At 41.1% G+C, this 22911-nt stretch overlaps 1 protein-coding gene across 1 annotated transcript in view; it reads left to right on the top strand.

The window, feature by feature from the left end:
- Positions 1 to 3417: 3417 nt before the first annotated feature.
- The window catches only part of LOC115133563 (nuclear factor 1 B-type-like), a 105667-nt gene continuing 86173 nt past the window's right edge, over positions 3418 to 22911 (top strand). Inside the window, 2 exon segments of the mRNA XM_029666945.2 lie at positions 3418 to 3776; positions 9612 to 10143. Coding sequence (XP_029522805.2) covers positions 3759 to 3776; positions 9612 to 10143 — 550 coding nt within the window. The 5' untranslated portion in view covers positions 3418 to 3758.

The raw sequence follows: 22911 nt of genomic DNA on the forward strand, positions 1-22911 counted from the left end.
TATGTACATGTGCAGTGATCTGTAAGCTGATCTGACAGCTGGTGCTTAAAGCTAGTGAGGGAGATGTGAGTCTCCAGCTTCAGAGATTTTTGCAATTCGTTCCAGTCATGGGCAGCAGAGAACTGGAAGGAAAGACGACCAAAGGAGGAATTGGCTTTGGGGGTGACCAGTGAGATATACCTGCTGGAGCGCGTGCTACGAGTGGGTGCTGCTATGGTGACCAGTGAGCTGAGATAATGCGGATCTTTACCTAGCAGAGACTAGTAGATAACCTGTAGCCAGTGGATTTGGCGACGAATATGAAGCGAGGGCCAACCAATGAGAGCGTGCAGGTCGCAATGGTGGGTAGTGTATGGGGCTTTGGTGACAAAACGGATGGCACTGTGATAGACTGCATCCAGTTTGTTGAGTAGAGTGTTGGAGGCTATTTTATAGATGACATCACCGAAGTTGAGGATCGGTAGGATGGTCAGTTTTACGAGGGTATGTTTGACAGCATGAGTGAAGGATGCTTTGTTGCGATATAGGAAGCCGATTGTAGATTTAATTTTGGACTGGAGATGAGTCTGAAAGGAGAGTTTACAGTCTATAGCTTTTAGCTATCGTCAGTCAATGATCAGAAAAATCTCTGCTGAAAATGGTGGTCAATTAATCAATTGAATTATGAATTTAATTTTCACATAACTATAAAAAACAGGGGTAACATTATTAATAATCTTGTCTGATACACTTGTGACTCTTTCGCAATCTTCCTTGTCTGTTCTCCAAGTCAATGTTGTTGTCTGGCCCACTATTTGGCTCCTTGTATAGTCTACAGGCCAAGTTTGACATCAGCAGGGTTCTCTTTCCCCTCTCCTTTCTCTCCTCCAACCATGAATCTGGTCCAAATCTCCCCAGCAACTGCAACTGATGATCTCATTTACATGGTTTCTATCTCTGTGCTAGGCCTACTTGCTATACACGTCTGTTGATTCATCAATGTATTTATCAATATTACTCCACCTCTCTTTTTAGCATTATATCAATATACACCAGTCCTTCTGGTAACTTTAAGGGAAAGGGACCCTTTTCCTGTCTTTCATGCATTCAAATTCACACACGCACGCACACACGCACACACACACACACAGAGAAGAAAGGTCTAAAGATGGACACCAATGCGTAGATGTATCTATTGTAACATTGACGGCGCAAAATATAACACGGGAGAATTACAAGCAACATGTTCGGAGAAAATAACACTTTGTGAAGTGTTGTCTTTTTGCGTGGACCTTTATCTTGCTTTGTACTGGCAAATGAGTGCCACGTTAAGTATGAGTGTTGTTAGAGTACAGTGAGTGTACAGTGTTTGAAAACAATATAATTTGCAGAAAATGTACAATACAAAGGCCCTGATAGTAGCTGTCGAATGCGACTTGGAGTTCATGGTTTCAAATGAACAATGGACATTCGAATTTATGATTATTTTATGAAATCTTAGTGAATAATCCTTGTCAAAATATGATGCAATGACATTACCTGGTTAGACTCAGCATGCACTTTGATCAAAAGGCAACATATTAATCACATCCATATTGCCAACATATGTCCAACGGCCAATAGAACAAGGTTCAGTGACTTTGAGCGCACTGATATCTTCTTCTCGCCGTCCACGTGAGCGTTTTGTAAGGAGTGACCAAATACATATGGGTCGACCTAAGCACACTGTATATTATCATTGAAAACTATTTTTTTCCCATTTGCCTTCAGTAAGCTACAGCAAAGAAGACCATATACAACGCATTTAATGCAAAAAAATACATGTAGGGCACGTTGTGCCTAATGCGTGCGTAAAATGGGTAAAAAAAACAAAAGTTCTGAAAATGTTATTTCGGCCACGTCTTAAGATTTTGTCGCACCTTATTCATGCATTTCTCGAGAAATAATTGCGTGCCAAAAATACTCCAAATCAAAAGTTATCTAGAGAGTGTCAAAACACACAGCATTTCTAATAGAGGAGCCTACTGTGGAAGAGGCCGTATGAAAACTCACATTTTCTCTCATGAAATAACCTATGTTCTCAAGTTCACTCTCAGAGGACTCAGTGCACCACCAAAGGGATCATGCAGTCTTCGACGTTTCGGTTGACAACCTTTCTTCGTGCTTGGTGTCGAATTATACACCAGTTCCCTCTTCGTAAGAAGGGAAGGACTGCTTTAAAAATAGAAGCTTAGGCGTTGAAATCAGATGAGGACAATGGTAAAAGTTCTTAATTACCGATAACCTATTTATCGTAAAACATGTGTTTGACAGATAGGCATACATTTTGGGAGCACATGTTATAACATATAGCGCTAGTTTAGTTAATTTGCCTCTGAGTTTTTGCAGAGTGCATTCTTCCCCTGCATGCATGTCAGGGACTATATCAAGGACAATGACTTGAATAAAGCAGCCTAATTTGCTCTTATAACGGTATTTCTGAACAATCAATGTTAATTGGAAAATTGAATATTATTGCATTGATTGTCTGTGCAAAACACTTAAATTATATAGCATATACATATTTGTTTTCATTTCGGAGATATACAAGTTATATAGAACAAATAAATAACTTTCTAATCAGCTTTAGTATATTAGACGGTTAGATTCAGTGACCTCTCTAGGCCATATCCACGTTCTGTTGGGCATTTGTATTTATGTCGCGTCCTCTGGGGCTATATTCACTTAGCCAATCATTCATTAAGCATTTTTAATGATAAAATATTGAACTACAATGGCAATGTATAAAACAAAATGCAGAGTCTGTGGACTGTATAAATCCTGTCACAGTCCATTATCCATTATCATTTGGATTCACCCAAGCCTGACCTTCTCTACTGTGTTGGTCCAGAGAATTGATGCAATTGCCTCATATAGAATATGAAGGATTTGCGTATTAAGGAAATACTTCACCAAGAGTCGTTCTTTAAGCCTAGTTCAAATCAATTAACGACAGTAGCCACACTGTTGGTAGCCTTTGGTACAATTTGATAACTATTATAAATGATGGGCTGTAAAAACAAAAAAGTACCTGGTATAATAATCATGGTAATATGCTAATAATAGTACTCCTATTAAAATCAATTTCATAAAGAGTTTATTATTAGTGACCAGTAGGCTATAGCCTATAATATAATAACATTGTGTTATGATTATATGTCTAATTGACATAATAACTACAAATATATATTAGGTTTCCTTGTAACCACAGATAACATAAATTAACTCAAATCTATAACCACTGAATAACCACAACTTCTGCCAGTCTAGCAGTTTGCAGCCTGTGATGTATTGCCACAAACACTGAGTAGCGAGCGGAAGTGAGGGGTCTACAAGCGGAGTCGAGAGGCCGCCGCGGCACTGGCCAATGAGAGGCGAGAATCCAAGTTCTAGTGCGGAGCTCTCTTTGGCTGCGCAGAGCGGCACAGAGAAGGCAGTCAGATAGGGGAAAGTGAGGCGTAGACCTGCCCAGTTCCGAAAACTCAGCCTCTTCTGGATCGCATTCAACAACAACCGAACAACCCAAAAGCTATCCAAAAGTAAGACGTGAAGAGGAAGGACGATTTTTTTGGGGGGGCGACTTGATTTTACGCGCATTTCTGCCAAGAATTCTCTTCCGTTGTTTTTTTGTTGCAAGCACTATCAAGAAAAAAAAGCCTGAAAAGCACAAAGTTGAACGTGAGAAATGTGAAGGCACCGGCTTGTGTTTCACCCAGGTTCCAGGATCCCCCTTTAAATCCATGCAATACAGTGCAATGGTACGTGAACGTAGATTATTATTGCAATCACGTGTAATTTTACAACTGTTACAACATCGCCTTTTCCTACTGTTGACTTGCTCTTCACTGCAACCCGGTCTGGTTGAGCAGGAATAGAATTATGTCAATGACAACTGGACAAGTCCCGTTAACAGATATGCAAATGCTTTTCATTGGTCGGAGGAGCGCCCAAAGAAAATGTATTGGCACACATACTGCGTTAACCTCCCCTGCCCCCTTTGTTGGCAATGAACTTGATTCGTAATGTATGGAGCAATTCTATAGGAGATTACAGAGGCAAGGCGTTAACAACAATGTCTGGTTTTCTGCGAACGAAAAAGTGCACATTTGTAGGGATAATTGTTCTAATTTACACCATATTTATATAATTGCTATATAGTCCAATAATGAGCCGTAACTTCCGTGAAAAGGAAAAGGTTAACAACACGATGTTCCTCCGGCGTGCAATGAAAAACAGGTTACGGGCCATTGGCGAAGTAGTCGAGAATAGTTTTACACATAATCGCATTTTTCTCTCTCAGGATTAAAAATGAAACATTATTTACTATTTGTTTGACCACCAAATTGTATTTTAGGCCAGTACATGTATATTACTGTGGAGTTGAAGCGAAGAGTCGTTGACAGGCTGCTCCTGTCCTCTGCGCTGTTCCAGTAGTTCCTAAATGGTGGATCTGTCCGAACCTCATAGGTCGTAGCTATGAGTTGTGGTGTTGGAAAATGTTGTTGTGGTGTTGGAAAATTTTGTTGTCTCGTTTATGTGGTGGGTCATGCGGAAATTGTAATGACCTCAGGTGTGTCAGAGTTTTGGAACCACTCCACTGTTTATCCAAATTACATCAGAACCATGCGCCACCGTGACATACCACGGTATGTATGAACAGTTTCCTGTAACTGGCATAGTTTAGAAAGGCCAAATGCTATATATTTGCCGACATTTAAAGTGGCAATATACAGTTGCTACATCCATTTTTTTGGACATATAAATTAATGATATGTACCCATTGATTCCCTGAAGAATATACTTTATAAATGCCTCACGAGCTTAGTTCAACTGTCGTGCCTCATCAAAACCCAGAACCCTAAAGATGTTTTTACTCCAATGTTTGTAAATAATGTCCATGTAAACAAGCATTATATAACCTCAAAACATGGTTTAAACTATCATGTTGATATCATGGATGGCCAGTCCTTGTATCCATAGCTCAGTCTATGAATTTGAGAGTGGTTACATTTCTTCAGGTCTTTCAATGAGCTTTTTGTAGAAACGGGTGGGGAGCCAGAGGTATCAGGCAATAAGAATTAGGTTACTTGAAATTCTGAACTATTTTCAGTTTTATTAAAGGTGTGCCATCAAGGCAAATCAAGCTACTTTTGTTGCAATTTCAACATGTATTGTAAGTAGAGGGGGCCATTGTATATATTGTGGATTGAGTGAGAAATGCATTTTAGAAGTTTATTACACGCTATATTGGACATTTCTATTGGATTTTCTGTTACATATGCCCGTATACTGTAAAGGAAAATGATCGACCGGTTAAAGCTGCATGTAAAACAAGAGTTCGAATAATGTCTCGAGTCCTTACTGTATTTGTGAGGGGAATTTTCCATTGCGATTCTTTTTGAACGGGGCGCTGGTCCAAAGTCTTCCGCTCATAAAATCATAACTCATACAGCAAGAGAGAGAGAGGGAGGGGGGGGGGGGGTCGTTTTATGCTGTGTTTTCTGAGGGAGACGAAAAGGTGGGCTAGTGGAAATGGAATGCGTTTGTTGGAGGAGGAGGAGTATAGACTATGACTGTGTAATTAAGTGAGAGAAAACATATTGGGGACGGATTTGTTAGTATCGTGCAGACTGAGGGTGTACAGGTCGATATTATAGGCTATCAAGTTTGAGCAAGAAGAGTGTGGAATCTGAAATTCAGCGCTTTCTATAATTTTCACAATACTTTCATGAATTAACTTCTCACATTATAAAGCGCACTGTTCCAGAAAATCGGGTTTTCTTTTTAACTTCATTCACCGGCTCGGATTGAGATAACCATATAGGGATTCAATGTGCTGCTTTGGAAAATAATAGCCTGTCTGCCATATCGTCTCCATTTAAACTGAGAACAGAGGACTGTTTGGACCTCCACAATCTAACTGATGTTCTTGTATAACACCTTTGCGCGGATAACTTCTCCACAATCTTGCATGGTGCTTTACGGGCAAGGAGGAATGGCGCGATAAAGTGGTAGCCTATACCTGGCATTCAGAAGAATCAATCGAAGTACCTATTTTGTGTACACTGCTGGCTCATGATGTACTCTCCGATTTGTCTTACTCAGGTATATGGAATGATTTTAAGTTTTGATTTCTTATTATCGATTATGTGCCTCTATTATATACGCAAGTGCCGCGCAATTTATTGAGTCGGTCTATCTTAGTTATATGATAGTCACTTGCACTACCAGGCGACTATCGACAAAACAATGCTTTGAAAATGGTCGTGTTTTGTATAAAACTATAGTTCATATACTGCTTATATTTTGTAGCAGCCATTGGTTTTATGTAACTTTTGGTATGGAAATGGTTTTCACCTGGCCTTACGTGTGTTGATTAAAAGTGCACGAAATAGGTTGTATTATAGGATGACAAGTTAATTTTGAGTTAGAAAGAACATGTGTGTTACCAGTGAGAGAGAACCCCCCCCAAAAGAGTATGTATAGTACCACCGTGTGTATTCGACATAAACTACAGTAAAAGTCATCTTCCAAAATGCCGTGATCATAATCATGCTATCAGATTAAATGATGCAAAACGACATTCCTTTGTCCCGTGTCTCATGTGTAAACTGAAACAAATCAACAGATTACCCTTTAACCAAATTATATTATTATTATTTATATTTAGATTACCACAATTTGGTTATGGCCTGGTAATATTATAAAATTAAAATAATCATAGTGCGTGTCAGGAGAGCGTTTCACTCAGTTGAGCTGCATGGGAGCCACTTGCAGTGAATGAAGATGAAAACAATGATAATGGTTGATTCAGTGGTTAGACAGAGTAGCATGGCTTTTGGCTGACTCAGTTTGACTGTTTATATTTTACTTGGCATAAGTAAGTGATTGACTGAGATGTGGTTTAGTTTGTGCTTAAGAGGATTGGGCTTTTATGGCCTCAACTGAAGTTCACTGCACAAGGCCCTTGCCAACTCATTTGTCTTACACAGCATCACATGCAATTCCAAGGCTTACCTTAGTAATGTTGCATAGCGAAACCTTAATTCTAGTGCAAACTAGGCTTACTTTCTTATATGAAGGGAAGACGTTTCTGAGTTTTAATTGGTTGCTGTGTAAATACAATATATATATATATATATATATATATCTTACTGTTACTGTATAAACAGTTATTGGCAATATTATTAAAAACTAACGTTACTTTTATAATAACTAATGTCTTGCTTAAAATGTACTATCACTTCACAGCAATATTGACTATATTACACTTTTTCCTTCTACATACTCAAAAAACGTTGCTTTTTATCTTTCAGAAACTCACCTTCTGAAGCAAAAGGGCTATAACAACATCAGTTCATACTTTGTTAAAAATGTAATGAGTTGTTATTAATGATCGATTTTGCTTCAGTGTTTTAGTTCAGCGCCCAAAGTCACGTTTTATTGGCACATGACAGTGCAGATCAACGATGTGGCTTCCTCTGAGCAACACCATGCGGGTAGCATGAGAGCATAGATACAGGAGGGAGTGGATCTCTGTGGTTTTCCCAGAGCGAGTCTGCCTGCCTACACAAAGAACAATATGTGGTTTAAGTGCTCCAAAGCCTTTTTCAAAAGAGCCATCTCACAATTTTTGAGTTTGATATGTTAATGACTTAAACATTCTGAAGTCCAAACAGGTATAATATGAGATTGCTTTGTTATTTATTGTTTATGTTAAAAGTGTATTAAAACACTTTAGGCTGCCCATAGATTTGTCTCAACTTAAAAGTATTTGCAATAAAGTTGGTTTTATAAATAGTAAAAAACAAGTTCCTTTGAATTATTAACACCTAATACTTTTCAGAATAATTTGTCTTAGTCAAAATTACATGCTCCTTGGCATTGCACTTTGCAGTCAAACAAGCTACCTATAGACAGGCCTACGTTTGTGAGGAAAAACAAATCTAACCTACCCACCTAAAGTGGATTTAGAAAGGATTTCATTTCTGCTTAGCACAAGGCATTTCAATCCCCCCCTTATTAAAGGAGCAGAGGAACTAGAAAGAATGTGCAGGTTGTGCCAAGATGCCATTTTCATTGTCAACCTTGGTTAGATTTAGGAATGACTCGGAGTAAGTGCCATGCATCTATGAAAACACATTAAGGGACATGGCGCAGGACTGCAAACCTAGTCCCAAACCAATGTTCATAACGGCTATCAGCATTTTTGACTACACTCCAGTCCCCCCTTCTAGACTATCGTTTCTCCACTTCCAGCGAAGGGCAAATACATGTTGGAATGTGGACGGTTTGATAAGAGAAATGCAAGTGTGAGGGGGCATGATCCTCGTGCCAACTACCCAGCAGTCTTAGTCAGAGCATGTTCGGGGGAAATGGGAACAGCACCAGACTACATTCTAATCTGGGCTTCCCAGCAGTGTTAGTGAGAGCATGTTCGGGGGAAACGGGAACAGCACCAGACTACATTCTAATCTGGGCTTCCCAGCAGTGTTAGTGAGAGCATGTTCGGGGGAAACGGGAACAGCACCAGACTACATTCTAATCTGGGCTTCCCAGCAGTGTTAGTGAGAGCATGTTCGGGGGAAACGGGAACAGCATCAGACTACATTCTAACTGGGCTTTCCAGCAGTCTTAGAGCATGTGCGGGGGAAACGGGAACAGCACCAGACTACATTCTAATGTGGGCTTTCCAGAAGTCTTAGTCAGAGCTTGTTTGGGGGAGACGGAAACAGCACCAGACTACATTCTAATGTGGGCTTTCCAGAAGTCTTAGTCAGAGCTTGTTTGGGGGAGACGGAAACAGCATCAGACTACATTCTAATGTGAGCTTCCCAGCAGTCTTAGTCAGAGCTTGTTTGGGGGAGATGGGAACAGCACCAGACTACATTCTAATGTGGGCTTTCCAGAAGTCTTAGTCAGAGCTTGTTTGGGGGAGACGGAAACAGCACCAGACTACATTCTAATGTGAGCTTCCCAGCAGTCTTAATCAGAGCTTGTTTGGGGGAGATGGGAACAGCACCAGACTACATTCTAATGTGGGCTTCCCAGAAATCTTAGTCAGTGCATGTTGAAAGGGAAACGGGAACAGCACCAGACTACATTCTAATGTGGGCTTTGCTCTATTGTGGTGTTTGCGTTGTAATAAACACCGTGGCATCCTCATGTCTTCAGCAACCTAGATTGTTATTTCTCAGATGTAACCCCAGCCGTATTTAAGATGGTAAAACTGGTGTTAATGATGGTGTTTCTTCTTTTTTTCTGAACAGATTTGTGCTGTAAACTCTCAGACCAGATAGACTTGACTGTCTTATAGGAGTCAATATGTGACAGTCATGACATTGTGGTTTGTCTCCAGTACAGAATTGTTTTAATTTAGTTGTTATAATTTTACTGTATTTTAACCACAAAATGCCTAATGTCAACTTTTGTATATAAGGTATTCTGTAACAAGGTGGATGTGTGTATTGTCTATTTATTTTTTGTTCAGGGTGACTTCTGGCTTATCGAATGGGAACGTTTTGGGGAAAAAGCCACTTGACATGACTTCTCTGTTTCTTTTCCTCTGTCTTCCCTTCCCCCCTGCCTTTCAGGATGAATTTCATCCCTTCATCGAGGCACTTCTCCCTCACGTCCGTGCCATCGCCTACACGTGGTTCAACCTCCAGGCGAGGAAACGCAAGTACTTCAAGAAGCATGAGAAGCGGATGTCCAAGGATGAGGAGCGTGCGGTCAAGGACGAACTGCTCAGCGAGAAGCCCGAGATCAAGCAGAAGTGGGCCTCCAGGCTCCTCGCCAAGCTCCGCAAGGACATCCGCCAGGAGTACCGCGAGGACTTTGTGCTCAGCGTGACAGGCAAGAAACACCCGTGCTGCGTCCTCTCCAACCCCGACCAGAAGGGCAAGATCCGCCGGATCGACTGTTTGCGGCAGGCCGACAAGGTGTGGCGCCTAGACCTGGTCATGGTCATCCTGTTCAAAGGCATCCCGTTGGAAAGTACAGACGGAGAGCGCCTCGTCAAGTCGCCGCATTGCACCAACCCAGCACTTTGCGTCCAGCCGCATCACATTACAGTGTCGGTCAAGGAGCTCGACTTGTTTCTAGCATACTATGTCCAGGACCAAGGTAGGTTGAATTACTGTGTGAATCACTGGTTGGGTGGGTGGAGTTAGGGGTTGGCCAAGGTCATGGGTCATATCTGCTGCCATCTTGGCCGCCTCATTGGAGGGTGGTTGGAGTCTCTCAGCTATGGTGGCTTCAGAAGGTCTTTCGTGAAAGAAAAAAAAGGCCACATGTGCAATCAGGCTTTTCATTTTTTTATACAATACAATATAACCAGTATAAAAACCATAATATAACATTCACACATAATTTGCGCACACAGACGATAGAAGACAAGATAGTGTGTGTTGCGTTGCTTTTCTCTTCTGATTGGTTTGATACCGGTGCAGTTGTGAATGCTGTGTTTTTTAGGCACACACAAGGTCTCTTTACAAAGACTTACTACATTAAAGTGCCGACAACTTATGTGTTCACAAAATGTATTGTACACTTTTGGATGATTGAACATAATAGAAATTAGAACATAATTTGATGTGACGGATGAGACTTTATGGTTTTAAAAAGGGGATTTAGGGAAAGAGAGAAATGTACGTTTTTTTTAATGGATGTACAGTATTTATTTTTTCCTGACAAATGTTGATATCAGTTTTGATTTTTTGATTAGATATTTAATCTAGTTTTTGTAACAAGGAGTTCCTACATTAGATTTTTACTGAAAAATGTGGTTTGGAGACAAATGTAAAATGAACAAATGTGTTACTTCAATCTCAGCATATAGTCAAGTAATCAAATTGACATAATTTCACAAATAGTGCATAAATACAGTAGATACATTGGCAAAATATACATTACATGATTTGTTGGGTAAGAAAATGTAAATGTATTGGATTTTTAAAATAGAATGAAAACTATTACAGAAATTAACTTAATGCCTATAAACTCAAACATAGTCATAGTATTTCTTGATGTTATGCTAGAGAGTGATCTTTATATAGTTCTAAGAAGATGAAACTAGCAAGAACAGTCATTTTCTCAGACCAAATATATATCATTTTACAAGACGTTGCTATATATATTCTGGCAAATTCTGGTTGTTTTGTTATTCATTCTCTTAGGTATTTGCCACTTGTAACTTTTCTGTGCCATTAACAACTATTTCCTTAACCTTTTGTTAGATTGCATTTAAAGTTATTTAAAACTCCCTGTCCAACCTTGGGCCACAATAAATCCTCTTACGATAACGCCAACACATTCAGAAAGATACCCACCATAATACTGTTGGAGAAGAAACGCAGACAGTTTAGCTAGCTCATTGTCATGAAAGGCAGAGCCTCCATTTTGTGTTTGATAAGTACCAGGGGAAGCAGAAGGCTCAGCAGAGAGACAATAATGGTTGCCACTGGCACCATGGTTGGCATCAGACCCTCTTTTGTGTCTTTTGTGGGGCGCTGCTGATTCTCATGTCTAGTTTGCATCTGCCACAGTTGAATAGTATCAGAGAGCACACCTCAAAATGTCTCAAATGTGGTCCGCTGATATGTAAGGAATAATCATTTACAAAGCATACTGCACACCACAGGTTGTGGTAATTTAATTGAATGGTTTATATATATATTTTTTTAAGTCTGTATGTTGCATTTGCCACTTGCGATGTGTATACATATGGTTGCCAAGTTGGGGAATCCTAATATTTGAAAATATGTTTTTCCGTTATTAATATCTTTCCCAAGTGAATAATAGTGATGAAGGGTAATCAGCTTTTCCTGTATCGGCAGCTTACCATATAAATTTTTTGAGTAGCTTAGATACCACATATCGAATCTTCATTTGCAAAAGGACAGACATTTTGTTAGCTGTTTCATTTGAACAAGACTTTCAAAGATTTTCCAACAGTTTGTTAATAGCCCAGAAAAGTAGGACACATTTTCGAGTACAGCGTAAGGGCGGTCTTTGGCATACCGTTACCAGTGCCCAGCTTTCAAGACAATCTCGCCACATTGTGGTAGCGTGCAAGGCGGGTGCCATTTTGTTTGCGCTCTGCCAGGCAGGCAGGGAAAACGCCAGTAAGGGTTGTTAGAGTTTCCGAGGTTGGCATCAAACCCTCTTTGTCTGCTCCAGCGTGCCTTTGATTCGTTGGTTGGCCTCCGCAATGCAGTGGGCACGCTGGAAAGTTTCTGACAGTGGCAGAATGTGGACCGCCATGCTTTTGTTCTTCTGCAACAAACAAACAAACAAAACACAAAGAAAAAGTAACAAACTGCTGCCCCACTTCAACAGAATATGCCGTTTCCGTTAGTCGTTAGGAAAAATGATGTCATATGCTCCATGGTTTATTTGATTTAGATTGTATGCCATTCAGACTTTAGTGTTCTCCTAGGTGAATTATGCAATTCCATATTCTTGAATATGTATCTGCATTCAAATCGGTTTAAACAGCAACCCTCTGAAATGTTGTGGTGCCAGCTGCTTCTTAATGGCTTCTTATGTAATGTAAATGAAATGCTACTTTGTATATAAAAACATGAGTTGGTGCTATAATGAACATTGCGGGCTAATGCCCAAAGAAAGGTCCCTGGCTCAGTGAGTTGGGTGAATCTAGAGAGGCTTCTCAACCCGTTGTTGTCGTGCATAGACGCGCTTAGCTGGGCAAAATCTGCCCTAGCAGCACCCGTGTGCATGCCCAGATGAATGCCAGCGGGAGGGGGTTGGGGGCAGGGAGTGGGCAAGCCATTGTGCCAACCTGCCAGTCTTTCTCAATGGAAACTCACTGGCATGGGCATAATACCCTTCGCCATGCGCTGCTGCTAGTAACCACCTTGTGTTCATCAGACATTTCTGTTTCATATTGTAATTTCAAATATTTTTGGTATCATATTCTGCATATCAAGTTCCATGGCTAGAGAAAATATTTTGGATAATAACCAGTCTGATTTGTCAGGACATGTTTGGAGATAGGGCCTCTGTTCACTCAGTTTCATTTCACTTGTCATCACTGTTTCACACGCAAACATTTTGCTTGCCATATATGAACTGTCGAGGATAAATTGTAGACTTACTTCTTCAAATATTCAGAATAAGAGAGCATTTCATTTATTCAACCCAAAGCTCGTGATTTCCAAGAGATTTCTTATAAATCTCTGGGTCCCTTTAGCAGATAAACAGTGATTGGGATGACTAATGGAACATTTCTAAAAAATTGTGCTCTGAATGCCAGATTTGTAAGAGGATTCAGTAGATTCTGCATGATTTATGTAGTATTTATCTCTTATCCGGCCTGGAATACCCTTTTCTACTCTGTGTTTAGCTCTGTTCTAGACTCGGAGGAACATTATTGATGAAATATACTCAGAGCCTCAAAAGACCAGTTATTTAATATGATTGAAGTGTCTCATACATGAAGGGGCTGTCTGAGTGCTTCTCTTTTAGATAACTGGCTGAGGTCCTTCCAACGTTTTTACCTACGAATGAGTACTGATGTCTGTGGAACTGGTGACTTGTCTCTTTTAGCTTTGGATGTAGATCCTTTCAACAATAATTATTTTTCTTGTTGAAAATCTTCCCACAATATGATTATTTTTTACTTTAAAGAAAATCAGTGATTTGCGAGTCCATGTTGAAGATAAAAACAGTTGAACTCATAGCCAGTAAAATAACAGGCTTGGTTGATCCAAGGTTCAATTCTCTTCCCTGTTATCCTGGTGCTGAAAGTTAACGCGGCCGTAAAAACATTATGTTTTCATTTTCTAAATCTTCCCCCATTTATTCCTTCAACATTTTTTTTACAATCTTGATAGGTGCTGGATCTAATACATTCTGCCATGTTAAAACGACGGCTCTGTTTTACGAGAACCAGACATCGCTTATAGTCCTGGTGTCTTGACCTCAGCTAAGAGATGTGGCAGGCTGTCCTCTGAAGTTTAATTGAGCAAAAAAGATCTGTGAAAATACACGTTTGGCCCCAAAGCGTGTGGGTGGACTGGGGGGGCTTTTGGCCTAAGGGGGTGGCGGGGGACTACCTGTAAGGCCCTCTGCTCTTTGACCCCGATAATTGGGGTCAGCCGTCGTGCTTCACAGACCACCAGTGGTCCCCTGACCACCATTTCTCAGTCTGCGCTCGTCCTCCCGTCCGTCTGTCAGATTTTGACTCAGTTAGTGGGAGAGTCAACAAAAAACAGGTGTTCCCTCCCAGGTTGGCGTGGTGTCAATGTTGGTCGGTTGTCTTCTCTGGTCATTGGCCGGCTGGTCACGCTGCACTGTGTGGGGTAGCGGTCGGAGCTGTGTGCCTCTGGGTTTCCAGCTGGCTGCATTTGAGGCATGGTCAAGGGCAGTGAGTTTGATCTCAGGACCTCCGGGTCACAGTTTGACCTCAGGACCTCCGGGTCACAGTTTGACCTCAGGACCTCCCTCCCTCCCTCTTTTCCTTCCACCTTCTCCCTTTTCCTCCTTTTCTCCCTCCTTCCTCTCCTCCCTCTTCTACTCCTCCTCCCTCCATTCTTTCTTCTCCTCTGCCAGGAGTTGCCCCTGTGGGTTGGCACACCGCCCACCCCTCTCTGACTCTCCGTCAAGTCACCCCCAGACTCCTGTGACAGCTGCTTCAGGCCCAGGGCTCATAGCCAGAAAAGGATGGCTGGGAGGATGCCAGTAGCGGGAAACTAAATCGTTGCAGACCCACAGTGTTAAGGACACCACCTTTCCATGTCTTTTGTTGTGGTTAGGTTGACAAAGAGCTATTTTGTTAGTGCAGTCCAGTAGTCTGCTTATTCCAGTAGTCTCCGTCGGTGGAGTCAATATAAGAATGGTTGTCCTTTGGATGAAGTGTGTTTTTATGTGCAGTATCACGATGTTCAACGCAAAAGAGAGATGGTTGGTTCACATTTATTTTTTAAACAACAATACAATTATTCGTAGTTCCAATGTAACAGAGGAAACTTCGTTCTGAATTTAGCCAAGGAATTCTGCGAAGGCTTTGTTCATTGTGAACCACAACCCTGCGCTGCTCAGTAGCATGCTGTTGGGCCTGCAGTGAATACCTCACTCGGAGCCATAACCTATCGATCACATTACATCTAATCCACTTAGAACAAGTCCCTCCCAGCTCTGCTGCCCACTTTATTGATTTGCTCTTCCTGCTAAATGTCCCTCCCCCATATCTCTTCTACCCTGTTGCTGTGTAAATGATGTGGTGTTACTCTAGGCTATTCGGGTAAAGCTCTCTCTTTGATTTCTTTCTTTCTTGATTGATTTCATTATTTATTTCATTATTTTATTTATTAATTAACTGCTAGGCTACCTGCCGACCCTCATTCCTTTCTCCCATGTTTAGGATCTTTTCCTGATCTGCCTTTGCTTTCTCCTACAATCATTTCTTCCCTCCAGCTCTCTCTCCGATGCTAACCCCGGTGCTCTGAAACAAGGCTTCTACAACTCAGTATGAGCCGCATGTCATTAGTAGAAGGGTTTTGCTCTGGCAAATACCTCCAGGCTTAAACAGCCCATGTTACCTCCTTAGCCCTCCTCAAGGCTTAAACAGCCCATGTTACCTCCTTAGCCCTCTTTTGTGTGCACTGTGTACATAAATCTCCATGGAAACTAGACTACTCTGTGTAGAGGTCACAGCCCTATGTGGATGCCTGCTTCTCAGCCAACGTTATCACTTCTTTTCACTTTAAAACACATTTGGTCTGTAACTCCTTTAGTGCCTCTTTAGGCCTTTTGTCTTTTTGAGAAAGGAGTTCAGATATTTTTTATAGAAGTTTCCACAGTTTTGTAGGCTACAGATCCATTTTTCTGTGGGTTCAGCTCATATAAATAGAATTAGAACATGATTATATATTTATATCTATATATTTATATATAGATGTATATATATATATTTATTTTACAGTATCCTTATGTTTCAGCGCCATCAGACTTTCCCAGGCTTTGTGAGAATAGCCTAATACATTTCAACCCCCATGAGACCACTTGACAGGAGTGCTGGTGTCGCCCCCTCCTCCCAGCTAGTCCCGTCCTGTCCACCAGCCCTTCTAAATGTAGACAAATGGGTACATTCACCCCCTGTCCCAAACCACACACTGTACACTACCTTACTGTCCTGGCTTACAAAGACCCTGCTGCAGCCTCCACTACTACCATCCAACAAACTGCTGTCTACTCTACTTTACTCTGTTCTACTCTGCTCTGTTCTACTCTGCTCTACACTGCTCTGCTCTACTATACTCTGTTTGACCTGCTATGTTCTACTCTGCTCTACACTGCTCTGCTCTACTCTACTCTGTTCTACTCTGCTCTGTTCTGCTCTACACTGCTCTACTCTACTCTGTTTTATTCTACTCTGTTCTACTCTGCTCTACTCTTCTTTAATCTGCTCCGCTCTACTCAGCTCTACTCAACACTGCTCTGATCTACTCAGTTCTGCTCTGCTCTGCTCTACTCTGTTCTATTCTACTCTATTCTGCTCTGATCTACTCAGTTCTGCTCTGATCTCCTCAGTGCTACTCTGCTCTGCTCTGCTCTGTTATATTCTACTCTGTTCTGCTCTACTCTACTCTGTTCTGCTCTTCTCTGCTCCACTCTGTTCTGCTATACTCTGCTCTACTCTGCTCCACTCGGTTCTGCTATACTCTACTCTGCTCTGCTCTACTCTACTCTAATCTACTCTGCTCTACTCTACTCTGTTGTACTCTGTGCTCCTCTACTCTACTCTGTTCTACTTTGTACTACTCTGATCTACTCGCCTCTGTTCTACTCTATTCTGCTCTACTCTACTCTACTTCTGTTCTACTCTACTCTGTTCTACTCTACTCCGCTCCTCTCATCTCTTCTGTGCTCTCCTCTTTCCTCCTCTCTTCAACCAGCCAGTCTGCCTGCCAGGCCCTATATGACAGCAGGGATTGCAAAAGATCAGGAGGGAAATACAGAGGAAGATGGAAAGAGAGAAGGAGATATGTAGACGAACATTGAGAAGCGGCAAGATGAAGAACTGTACATCATTGAATACTGGCCAGATAAGACATTGATTCACATACAGAGGACAATAGAAGCATGGAAGAAGCATTCCTTTAATGTCATCTGTGTCTTTCAGATCCAGAGAGTGCAAAATCAATGTGCATCCTTCATCAAGCTAAAGCACATGAATGACCGCCAAGGAAAAATAAGAAAGGGGTGGAGGTGGGGGAGGGGGGCAGGGAGTGAGGGACAGACAGACAATCGGGGGAGGTTGCCAGGGAGATGGTAACTTCTCTGTACCCCCTCCCGCGCTCACCATTAGACTCTTTTCATTTGGGACAAGCCCGATCAGAGGTCTAGAGTGATGGTAGTCTCTTCTTTTGTCTGCAAGTACAGTACTCCCTGTCATTCTATAATGAGTTGCCAGGTTTGAGACAGATAAAGAAAAGGCAACCCATTACAATGTTTGTGTGAGTGCGCGAGTGTGTGTGTGGGCGTGTGTATGCGTTTGTGCATGATTGTGTATGCGTGCATGCTTGTGCATGCCTGTGTGTGCCTACACGCGTGTTTGCACATGTGTGTGTGTTGGAGTAGGCGTGTTTACTGCATGTTGTTTGCAGGATGAATCCCCGGTGGAACACTGGATAATGTCATCCTGTGGGTCAAAGAGGCGGCTGGGGCTTGGGAATGGGTGTTTGGTATGAGTTAGTGCCCCATTGAGTTGTCAAAGCCTGTAGAGGCCCACTTTTCATTCCTCACATATGTCTGTGGCACTAAAACCACTCTCCTGACATTAGGATTGAACTAAAACCACTCTCCTGAAATTAAGATGAAACTAAAACCACTCTCCTGAAATTAAGATTGAACTAAAACCACTTTCCTGACATTAAGCTTGAACTAAAACCACTCTCCTGAAATTAAGATTGAACTAAAACCACTCTCCTGACATTAAGATTGAACTAAAACCACTTTCCTGACATTAAGATTGAACTAAAACCACTCTCCTGACATTAGGATTAAACTAAAACCACTCTCCTGAAATTAAGATTGAACTAAAACAACCTTCCTGACATTAAGATTGAACTAAAACCACTCTCCTGACATTAGGATTAAACTAAAACCACTCTCCTGAAATTAAGATTGAACTAAAACAACCTTCCTGACATTAAGATTGAACTAAAACCACTCTCCTGACATTAAGATTGAACTAAAACCACTTTCCTGACATTAAGATTGAACTAAAACCACTCTCCTGACATTAGGATTAAACTAAAACCACTCTCCTGAAATTAAGATTGAACTAAAACCACTCTCCTGACATTAGGATTAAACTAAAACCACTCTCCTGAAATTAAGATTGAACTAAAACAACCTTCCTGACATTAAGATTGAACTAAAACCACTCTCCTGACATTAGGATTGAACTAAAACCACCTTCCTGACATTATGATTGAACTAAAACCACTTTCCTGACATTAAGATTGAACTAAAACCACTCTCCTGACATTAGGATTAAACTAAAACCACTCTCCTGAAATTAAGATTGAACTAAAACCACTCTCCTGACATTAGGATTAAACTAAAACCACTCTCCTGAAATTAAGATTGAACTAAAACAACCTTCCTGACATTAAGATTGAACTAAAACCACTCTCCTGAAATTAAGATTGAACTAAAACCACTCTCTTGACATTAAGATTGAACTAAAACCACTCTCTTGACATTAAGATTGAACTAAAACCACTCTCCTGACATTATGATTGAACTAAAACCACCTTCCTGACATTAAGATGAAACTAAAACCACTTACATTAAGATTGAACTAAAACCACTCTCCTGACATTATGATTGAACTAAAACCACTCTTCCTGACATTATGATTGAACTAAAACCACTCTCCTGACATTATGATTGAACTAAAACCACCTTCCTGACATTATGATTGAACTAAAACCACCTTCCTGACATTATGATTGAACTAAAACCACCTTCCTGACATTAAGACTGAACTAAAACCACCTTCCTGACATTAAGATTGAACTAAAACCACTCTCCTGACATTAGGATTAAACTAAAACCACTCTCCTGAAATTAAGATTGAACTAAAACCACTCTCCTGACATTATGATTGAACTAAAACCACTCTCCTGACATTATGATTGAACTAAAACCACCTTCCTGACATTATGATTGAACTAAAACCACTCTCCTGACATTAGGATTAAACTAAAACCACTCTCCTGAAATTAAGATTGAACTAAAACCACTCTCCTGACATTAAGATTGAACTAAAACCACTCTCTTGACATTAAGATTGAACTAAAACCACTCTCCTGACATTAAGATTGAACTAAAACCACTCTCTTGACATTAAGATGAAACTAAAACCACTCTCTTGACATTAAGATTGAACTAAAACCACTCTCTTGACATTATGATTGAACTAAAACCACTCTCCTGACATTATGATTGAACTAAAACCACTCTCCTGACATTATGATTGAACTAAAACCACCTTCCTGACATTATGATTGAACTAAAACCACCTTCCTGACATTATGATTGAACTAAAACCACCTTCCTGACATTATGATTGAACTAAAACCACCTTCCTGACATTAAGACTGAACTAAAACCACCTTCCTGACATTAAGACTGAACTAAAACCACTCTATTAACATTAAGACTGAACTAAAACCACTCTATTAACATTAAGACTGAACTAAAACCACTCTCCTGACATTATGATTGAACTAAAACCACTCTCTTGACATTAAGACTGAACTAAAACCACTCTCCTGACATTAAGATTTAAGAACAAACTCAGCAGACAGGTGTAGCTGTGTATTTTGACCGGTGTGTGATTATCCAACATCCCATCGACATTGATGCCTTCAGAAGCCTAATCCAAAGCAGTAGGAAGAGATATAAACTTTAACAAATCTTGTCATGTGTAAAACGCAACCATTACGTATATATCCACTTGTTATTTTCTGACACAAGATTTTTCATAACAATGTAAATTCATCAAAAAGACTCGAATTTTCATGATATTCAACAAATCTGTTCTACACGATTGAAACGATTAATATATTGGGAAGATATCAGATCATTTATGATTGGGCTGCAGATTTCCATGAAAGTTGTCGTGTTCTAGCGGCATGGGGACTTCCTGTGGGGTGGAACGAGGAGAAAATCAATCAGTCTAACGACAGGTGTCAGAGTATGTCTGGACAGCTACTTTCCCCCTGTGATAATCATATCCTGTTTTCACACAGCGAGACACACACACACACACACGAGAGAGGGATTTTCCAGTTGGTAGTTAAGCCTACAGGAAGAGAGAGATCGGAGCAGAGGAGGGAGAAATTCAGAAAGTCAGAAAGATAACATTTGACCAAGTATTCCAATGGTTTATTTGATGAAAACGACTCTTTCAAGTGCAACGAAGAATACCAAACCAAGAACAGATACCTGAGGTCAGGCATGCTATACATGATTAGTCAAATAAACACAAGAAAAATCATCATCAGATCTAAGTTCAGTCCAAACATCCACTTTTGCCTCCTCCACAACATGAGTGATTGTGTATATATATATGATAAATATTTAATAGACCCAAACAAAGCCTCATTATCAGCACTGATAGGTCCTGATAGGTCACTGAGAGGTGATGAAACGCGGTTCCACCGCTCTCTGTGTTTTGACAAGCCAAGTGGAATGGCGTCAGAGCGAGGTGAATAAAGCAGCCGTCGCTATGCTAACAGAGTTCTCTTATGAAAGCTGTGATTTTATGAGGAGGAATGAGGCCTCGTTACGATAGGCTGCTCAGATTCGGTCTGAAAGGCTATACGCCCTGGCACTGGATAACTGGAATTCTTCTCAAATTGGCTTCCCTCTTCCCTGCCTTGTCTTTTCCCCTGGCATGGAACTCCAGCTGTTTTTTTGGGTGAAGACTGTGCTGATCTCGAGAATACCTTTAACCACACACATGGACATCCACGTGTACGCATCATGCATGCACGCACTTGTGTGTGTTTGAAGGAGTCTATTTAACCAATCGAGTGTTTTTGTCAAAGTCTGCCATCTTTTTCTTTTTTTTTGCATCGTCCTGTCCAGTAGGAGAAGCCATTCCTCTAGGTTGAATCAGACATGAATGTCCCCAAGAATAGCTTTAATGCGCGCTTTAAGTGCTGGTGCACGTTAATACACTCAGCTTCAGTTGAAGGGGATGCTGGTTGGAAACACTGATGGAGGTCAAACTGGTTCTTAACAGCAGGCTAACTCAAGGTGCCCACTTGGCTAGTCCAATGGCATTCAGTAACCCTTCAATGGCTGGCAAATGCTACAGTAACAGCCTGAGCTAACCAGGATGGAGAAGAAACATTGAGCTCCATTCAAGTGGATTTTGCCCAGTCTGATGTCCAAGTTGATCTATCTATATCTCAACCGGTCAGAGTAGAGAGAATTCATTTTACGATGTCATGAAATGAAATGGTTTTGCATGGTTTGTGTTGATGACCACGGTGCGCCTCAGAATCACAGGAGAGGAGAGTTAGTCGTGGCAATTCCCCGCCATTTCTCCCAGAGACTATACATGTGGTATAGCCCTCTGAGCTAAAGCCTAAGCATCAGCTGAGGGAGCTAACACAGGTATTCAGTTACTCATCACGCGATGATATGATAGAACAACGTTGATAAACCACGAACAAGGAAGGAAGCAAAATCACCATTCCCGGCGAACCAGCCCTACATTTTTTTTAACAGATCTTTATCTGCTTATTCCCGAAGTCTGTTTCTTAAACTAGTAGTCCTCCAGTCTTTTTTTTCTCATAGCTCTGTCTCTGGTTCAAACCTTAGGCCTGCCATGTGTATCTTGTTAAGGGCAGTTATGACAAATGGCAGCAGCTGTACAAACTAATCTCTCTGTAGCGTTCACATATGGCGCCCAATTAACAATGGTCCACAGTCGGGCCCTAATCCACGCTGCAGCCACTCTGCGCTGCAGCCAATCCACAATGCAGTCTGCAGCCACCCCCTGGCCCGGGAGCCTCCATGCTCAGCCTGCTGAGTACCATGGACTGGATGATGTAGACGCCACCTCTGGCTGCAGAGTTGGGGGACTTTAGCCCGCTGAGTTTAAGCCTAGGCATTAACACAGGAAGCTAACACAAGTTGACTGTGTGGTGTTTCTTGTGGATGGGAATGTTAATGTGTACTCTATGTTCTTTAAGTGTTTTTTTTGTTCTTGTGACTTAAAAAAAATATGTTTTTAGGTGTTCTAAGCTTTGCTCTCAGTCGTGCTCTACACAAACACATGGAAGTGTAGGTACATGTGAAAGCATGAAATCACACACACAGCTGCAGTTGATAGATGTGACAAACTGATCTTTGGCGGCAGAGTGGGAGGGCAGTTAGGGGGCGGGGTGATAAAAGTTTCCTGTCAGGGCTACATTTCCAGTAGTTCTACAATGATAAACTGCAGCTTTCTCCAGGCTTCAGACAGTTGAATACTTTTTGTGTAAAATATCCAACCTCCAACCCCCTACTTCTGAAACTATTACCCCATCAGAATGTCCCTAGACACCACTGAGTGTTTACAAACGTTATGTTTGGGGCACTGTTATGGGGAAATATCTAGTTTGAATGGGAACCGTTGGATCTACTGTTAACTTTCAGTAATGGCTACTGACATGAGATGCCTTGGCCCTGCATTGGTGTTGATCAGTCCTTGTTACTAGGCATACCATTGCAACAGGTCCTTTCCCAACTCAACTCCAGCTGCACCTCGTCGTCCATCTACGATTACACATCACTTCACTCTTATTTCTTCTTAGTCATCATACCATAGAAATACAGAAAAACTGATTTTATTATACACAG

The sequence above is a fragment of the Oncorhynchus nerka genome, linkage group LG8, assembly GCF_034236695.1.
Source record: "Oncorhynchus nerka isolate Pitt River linkage group LG8, Oner_Uvic_2.0, whole genome shotgun sequence".
Taxonomy (NCBI): Eukaryota; Metazoa; Chordata; class Actinopteri; order Salmoniformes; family Salmonidae; genus Oncorhynchus; species Oncorhynchus nerka.